General features: G+C 52.9%; 1 protein-coding gene across 3 annotated transcripts; it reads right to left on the reverse strand.

The window, feature by feature from the left end:
• Positions 1–933: 933 nt before the first annotated feature.
• Positions 934–4616, reverse strand: EMP3 (epithelial membrane protein 3 (MAM blood group)). Of its 3 annotated transcripts, none has more exons than XM_060000494.1 (5): positions 4511–4616; positions 3415–3507; positions 3071–3173; positions 2049–2189; positions 934–1196 (listed from the first exon to the last, which is right to left on the reverse strand). In XM_060000494.1, the coding sequence occupies exons 2-5, from the start codon at positions 3490–3492 to the stop codon at positions 1027–1029; spliced, it is 492 nt and encodes a 163-aa protein (XP_059856477.1). In that variant the 5' UTR covers positions 3493–3507; positions 4511–4616; the 3' UTR covers positions 934–1026. The 3 variants fall into 3 exon arrangements, with proteins under 3 accessions (XP_059856477.1, XP_059856476.1, XP_059856478.1); XM_060000493.1 differs by having other exon boundaries at positions 3415–3575; positions 4511–4607; XM_060000495.1 differs by lacking the exon at positions 4511–4616 and adding an exon at positions 4409–4426.
• Between the last annotated feature and the right edge of the window lie 1984 nt (positions 4617–6600).

The raw sequence follows: 6600 nt of genomic DNA on the forward strand, positions 1-6600 counted from the left end.
GGAGAGGGTGGGGGAAGAAGAGGGGTTGGGTTCCAAGAGGGAAATGGAAAAGAGTCTTCTCAGAGGAAGGGTCAGAGGGAGAAAAAAAAGAGACCCAACTGTTACCAACCAGGGTTCTTGGCCTCCTTAATCAATAGAAATTGATCAGAGGCCAGATAAGAAATTCAGGCGAGGCTTTATTGGGGTTCCTGCTGCAGCAGGGGGGAGAGAGAACAAACAACAGTTTCCCTTGAAGTGGGGTGAGCTGGCCCCTTCTATGGGGTGAGGGTAGGGGTGTGTCCAGGGTAGGGGTGTGTCCAGGGTTTGGGCCAGAGGAGTGGCTTAGGTGGCTTGCCCACCTCTTCGGTGGTGTGTGCAGTGGGCACGCGCAGTACCCTGCTTTTGCTCCTGGTTCTTCAGAAGTGGCAGTTGGGCTTTTTGGTCTCTTCGTATCTTGTTGTTCAGAATTTGCCCCAAGTGCACATCCACGCAGTTAGTCCCTTATAGTTTCTTTGTATTTTGTAGCTGGAGGAAATATTTGTCCAGGTGCAAGCAAGGTAGCAAAGGGTCCCAGGTCCCAGCCTGTCTAACAGCAATCTAGAACAAGACACACAGCCTCGCTGGTTGAGAGAGACCCTTGGCCAGGGAGAGAGGACTGGAAACACAGATTCCTGGTTCTTACCTAGAAGTGCCTGAAGGTCTAGTCTTGGGAGGAATCCTGAGTTTTGAGACCGGAGGGCCCGGGGCCCTCGGGTCTGTGGAAGGGGAAGAAGGGCTGCTGGGACCGCGGGCTCCTGTATCCCAAGTTAGAGAGAGATGGGGGCCTGGAGCTAGACGTTCTGAAGACCAAGCTGCTGCTGATGGGGGCTGTCCCCACTCAGGAAAGATCAGGCACGAGCAGCCTGGGTCCCAGAAGATGGAAGGAAGGAAGGAGGCAAAGGGAGAACGAGCGGTTAAATGGTTTTATTTTCTGGAGGCGGGGTGGGGGCTTTGGGGTGAGGTGGAGGGGCCGGGAGCCGGCTGGGGAGACGAGGGGACGCGCGGCCCTCACTCCCGCTTCCGCAAGTGGATGTAGATGATGCCGCTGGCCAGGGCGAGGGGGAAGGCCACCCAGGCCAGGGCGAAGCAGTAACCGAAGCTGCCCCCTGATGGGCGCTCCGCCAGGATCTCCTCGGCGTGAATGGCGTAGATCAGCGCCCCGGTAAACACCGCCACGCCTGTGGGGAGATGGGAACCACGCGTCACGCAGGACCCGCACAAGAAGACTGCATTTCCCAACAACCCACGGGCCAAAGAAGCCGCGGGAGGGCGAGTGCGCAGCACCGCTGCCTGCTGGGAGTTGTGGTTCCCTCCCCCAGCGCCGTGCCTCGGGGCCACTGCAGACTGGCCTCGGGCAATTTAGTTAATTTTTTCGGGGCCCCCTTACTCATCCGTTAAATGGGACGAAAATACCTACTCATCCATCCATCCATTCAAGGAATACTTTTGAGCACCCTTCTACAAGCCAAGCGCACAGATAGTGAATTAATAGAACGAGAGGGAACCTAGAAAGATAATGTTCCCCCAAACTGATGACTATGATTAACTTAGTCCTTTGCACCTGAAGTCAAAAAACTGAAAAGTACATAAAACTCCCTGAAGTGTCTGATACATAGTAGGTCCACAAGAAACAGCAGCTGGCTGACATTATAAAACCACTACTATTATGATTCAGAGTTCTCTCCTGGCGTATTAATTAGCTACCTATCCCTGCTGGCACCCCTTCATCCCTGGGATCTAAATTATTTGTCCACACCCCCTTCCCCAGCCCTGGCTCCTTGAAGCCCTAAGTGCCAGTTCCCCCATAACTCAGAGCTGCACACCACAAACCACCAAGTCACTGAAAACTACAACTCCCCTAAGTCCCTGGGGCAGAGAGGTCGCCAAGGGAGGAAGCTCAGGTGGTCTTTGGGTTGTTGAGAATTGTTTTCATTCATCAGATGTCCATTCTCAGCTCCTCCCCCCCACCCCACACACACATCCTCACAGACCTCCTCCCTTCCCTTGAATTCCCAGGGAACAGTGCTCACTGGTGCAAAGCTGGCAGAGGCCAGTGGCATAGAAGAGCCCTCCTCGCCGCATGGTGTAGAGCTGGAACATGAACAGGATGAAGGACAGACAGCAGAGGATGAGGGAAAGCACCATGAGGACCTGTACCGCCTTCAGCCAGCCTGCAATAGGAGACAGAGGTGGAAGTCACAGCAGGTCCAGAGTTCCAGCTCCACCTGCTTGCTCGTCATTGCCCCCACCAACCCTTCTTCCATTTAGAGACATATAACCTTAGATACTTAGTAGTATCACTTATATCGACCTCAATTCCTGTAACTTTCCTAAATTCCCTTATCAGTTCTAGAAGTTGTTTGCAGATTCTTTAGGATTTTCTATATAAAGATGTTCACTGGGAATCAAGACATTTTTACTTCTTCCTTTCCCATCTTTATGCCTTTTATTTCTTTTTCTTGCCTTGCTGCTTTGGCTACCTGCAGTACAATGTTGTATAGAAGGAGAGCAAAAATTCTTACTTGCTCTTAGGCAAAAAGCATTTAATCTTTCACCTTGACTTCAAAATTTCTATGGATGCAGCTCCGCCCCTTTAGAACTCAGATGCACCTGGCCCCACTTCTTTAGAACCTTAGAAGGATTCAGCCTCACCTCTTTAGAAACGTAATGTGGTCCACCCCATTGGAACTTGGAAAGATTGTTCCCAGCCACCCCTTCAGAACACCTGTCTCCTTAGAACTTTGGAAACATAATCATGTCTTCTCAGGATCTTGGGAGTTTTTCCCCCTTTCTTTAAACCTAGAGCATGTGGCCTCCATTCCTTCTGAATCACAGGGAGTGGGGCTTTTAGCCCATCCTCTTTAGAATATGAGCATACTTCCCCCTACCATCCAGATAGATGGGTCATCATACATCAGCTTCGGTCACTCAGCATGGGGACCCAGACCCGCCCACTCAAACCTTGGGGGGTTCCCAATCCTTGGTCCCGGGAGGATACTTGGGGTTACCCCTCCCTTTTGCAGACCAGTTTCCAATGCCCCTCACCCCTCACCATTCTCGCTGACATTACTGCAGGCCCACGTTTTGTTGTCACTGTTCCATGTGCAGTCGTACCAGAGATTCAGGGACTCCTTCCCGGGGAGGGCCCACCAGGACTGGGATGGACAGAGGAACAAGGACAAAGTTAGGGAGACTAGGAAGGGTTAGGAAAAGGGCAAGGTGCCATGGGAAAGCATGGATTTAGTAGGAAAGTGGGGCCGGGGCGAGGCACGTAGGGTGGAGGCAGAGCTCAGAAGGGTGAGTGCTAGGGAAAGGGGGCGGGGCCAGAGTGACTAGCGGAGGGGCGTGGCAGGAGTCTGCAGGAGAGCGGGAGGCTCCTACTCCAAGTAAGCTTACCTTGTCCAGAGTGGCCACGAAAAGCAGGATGAGAATGAGGATGTGAAGGGCAGAGACCACCAGCAGGAGGAGTGACATGGCTGCGCTGGAAGCCTGGGTGGGGACGTCAGGAGACCATCACGTCAAGAGGTTGGCACAGGGGCGGGGGACATGTCTGAATTCTGGTGGAGAAGGGGGCTGAGTCCAGACTCCCAGGTCTAATGGAAAAGGGGGCTAGGAGCCCCGGACTCCCGGTCTGAGAGAGGAGGAGGCTGGGCTCCAGACTCCTGGGTCTGAAGGAGGAGGGGGCTGGGGGCCCGGGGCCCGGACTCCTGAATTCCCCAGGGCCTGCAGGGGGCCAGGGATGGACTCTCGGGTCGGGAATGAGTAAGACTAGCAATGTGGCCCCCATCTCCTCAGAGCGCTGTCCCTGGGCACCTATGGGCCAAGTTCTGAAAATTCATATTGCCGCCTGTTCAGATTCATCAGAAGCTGGGGTCTGCCCCCAGAATCAGGCATACTTGAGTCACCCCACTCCTCTCCTGGGGTGGGGGGAGGAAGGGGGACCCGGTGAGTCATCTGGTCGGTGACTCATCTCGCCCCCTTGCCTCCCAAACACCAGGGAAACCCCAGCCCCTGGCTATGCCCATGATGTCCGCACCCCACCCTGCTGCCAGACTAGTGTCTACTAGACACCTTGTAGGGAAAGTGGACAAGATCCGTGTTGCGAGTGGGGAGAGGCCCAAGAAGGAGGAGCCAGCTTCCCATGACCCTTCAAGAGTCCAGAAAGGGCGGGAGAGGGGTGAGGGGAGGTGGCTGAAGGGTCCCCAGACTCTGCTTGTTCTCACGAGAAGCCCTGACCTCGGGGTCCTCGGGGGGAGTGGACAGACACAGGAAAAAAAACGGCAGGAAGTTTTCGGGTGGGGAGGCTCTGTTGGGAACCCTCAAACTTTGCCGGGCTCCACCCCTTCCCAAGTCTCCACCCCAAGTGCAAAGAGATCACTTCTTAAATTACCAGGATTTCCAAGCTTCTCCCAAGCTGGGGGTCTCCTTTCCAAACTGCTGCACACCCAGGTAAAGAAAGAATCCCAGTCTGAATAACGGATTGGAAACTTACCGAGCGCGGCGGAAAAAGTCAGAGTTGAGTCTGGTCCCTCGCTTGGGCCTCCGTGCCCCGCCCTTCTCCTCCCTCCTTCCACCCTGTCGAGGCCCCCGCCTCTCACCGCCTTTCTCCCTCCCTCCCTCCCTCTCCCCTCTTGCTCTCTCCCTCCTTCTCCCCTCCAATCCCGGAACTCTCTTTCTCTCCCCGTCTCCCTCTCTCCCTCTCTCTCTCCTTCTGCCTCTCGTCTCTCTCGGTCCTGTCCTCACTGTCTGTACCTCCTTCCTCCTCTCTCTCCTCACTCTCCTGGTTTCTCTTTCTCTGCTCCTCTCAATATATACTGACCCTTTTATACCCACCCTCACCACACCCAGCTGAGGTCTGCAGCCAGAGGGAGGGCCCAGGCACTCGGATTCCTCATTCTCTGGGCCCCCACCCACTGCCCCCAGACAGGCATCTTCTGGGGCTCCCTCCTGCGGTTGAGATGATGCGTCCTTGGCAGGAAGGGAACAGAGCTGGGGCCCTCAGGTGGGGCAAGCATCAGGGGTGGGAGGATTTGATTCTCAGGCCTCTGCTCTGGGACTGGTCCTGAGACTGATGTCTGCTTTCCTTGATGGGGCTTAGGAATGAATCCTCAGAGGGATGGGAGACTGAGGGATGAGGCCAGATTCCTGCAGTGTGGAGTGAGGTGAGGGCTGGTGGCGTTGGCACCATGGTCGGGGTCAGGGGATGGGATATGAGGAAGTGTGGAACTCCAGAAGGGGGCAGGAGGTGGAAGTTAAGAACCCAGGGCTACTGTTTCCTGCCCGGGGGACCTTGACCAATTATTTCAACTCTCTGAGCCTCAGTTTCCTAATCTATGAGGTGGGTACAATACTACTCATAATACTGACAATATACTAATACTGATAATAATTCTGATACTTATTCTAAACGAATAAGGTAATACCAGTACACTAACACACCTAACATGTTTATTCCTTTCCTCGTCAAACATTCATTGGACATCTATTATGAACCAGGAGTTAATAATGAAGAAAACAGATGGGAGCCCTGCTGCTCTTATGGAGTTTCCCTTCTAGTTGAGGGAGAGGGACGATAAAGACAAAACATCGTGAAGAAGATAGATTTCAGATAGTGATAAAGGCTTTGAAGGAAATAAAATAGACTGCTAATGATGGGAGGCTACTTTAAAAGGGTGATCTGGCCAGGCCTCTCTGAGGAGGTGACATCTGAGCTGAGACTTGCAGACGGGAGTCATCTGAATGCGGGGTAGGGAGAGGATGTGCACAGGCCTTTGAGAACAAGTTCAGGTTGTTTGAGAAGAAGACAGAAGGGCCAGTGTGGCCAGAACATAGGGAACGAGAGAGAGTGGTAGGAAGGGAAATCAAAGAGGGCCCTTGAAGCCTAGAGGAGGAGTTTGGATTTTATTCTAAGTGCAGTTGGAAACCAGTGGAGGGTTTTAAACAGAAGTGCAGTACCAGGGACTTAATGTCAACTATTATTGTTATCATTGTTATTTAATTCTTGGGTTACTGAATTACGGTGGGGGGTGATCACCACTAAGTACCTGGGTCTCTTGGCAGGGTTGGGTGCTTGGTGAAAAATGAGGGACAGGGAACCAGATATCTGGAATATGGAATTAAGAGCTGGAGAACTGAAATCCTGGGTCAGTACAAGGGAAGGGAACTGAACGATGGGATGTCTGGGTATCTGATTGGGCCAGAGCTAGAGGAAGGGAGAATGGCTGGTCATCTGGGCTCCCTGAGGGGGTGAGGGAAGGGCAGTTCAGTGACTGCGTGGGTACTCGGGACACCTGGAAATCACAATAGCACAGACTCTATAGAGATATGCTGGCTGGATTCAAATTGAAACTGCTTTACTCATTAGCTGTGATTTGGGGCAAGTTACTAATCTCTTTATGCCACAGTTTCTTTATCTGTAAAATCGAAATAATAATAGTAAATACATCATGGAGCAGTTCTTAGAGGAGTGCCTGGCACCAAGTAAGCACTGTTGTTATGTGCTTGTCATACCAGACACTGGGGCCCTGAGTGGATTCAGTACTGGGAGACCCAAGATCAAGGTCTCTAGGATTTGGGGAAGGG

This window comes from Delphinus delphis, chromosome 20 (genome assembly GCF_949987515.2).
Source record: "Delphinus delphis chromosome 20, mDelDel1.2, whole genome shotgun sequence".
Classification (NCBI taxonomy): Eukaryota; Metazoa; Chordata; class Mammalia; order Artiodactyla; family Delphinidae; genus Delphinus; species Delphinus delphis.

Bases quoted from the DNA above. Each gene is read 5' to 3' on its own strand.
- EMP3 (XM_060000494.1), bottom strand. From the start codon at position 3,492: ATGTCACTCCTCCTGCTGGTGGTCTCTGCCCTTCACATCCTCATTCTC. The intron at 2,190-3,070 runs GTGAGGGGTGAG...CTCCTATTGCAG, and splicing joins CAGTAATGTCAGCGAGAATG to GCTGGCTGAAGGCGGTACAG. The intron at 1,197-2,048 runs GTGAGCACTGTT...ATCTCCCCACAG, and splicing joins CCTCTGCCAGCTTTGCACCA to GCGTGGCGGTGTTTACCGGG.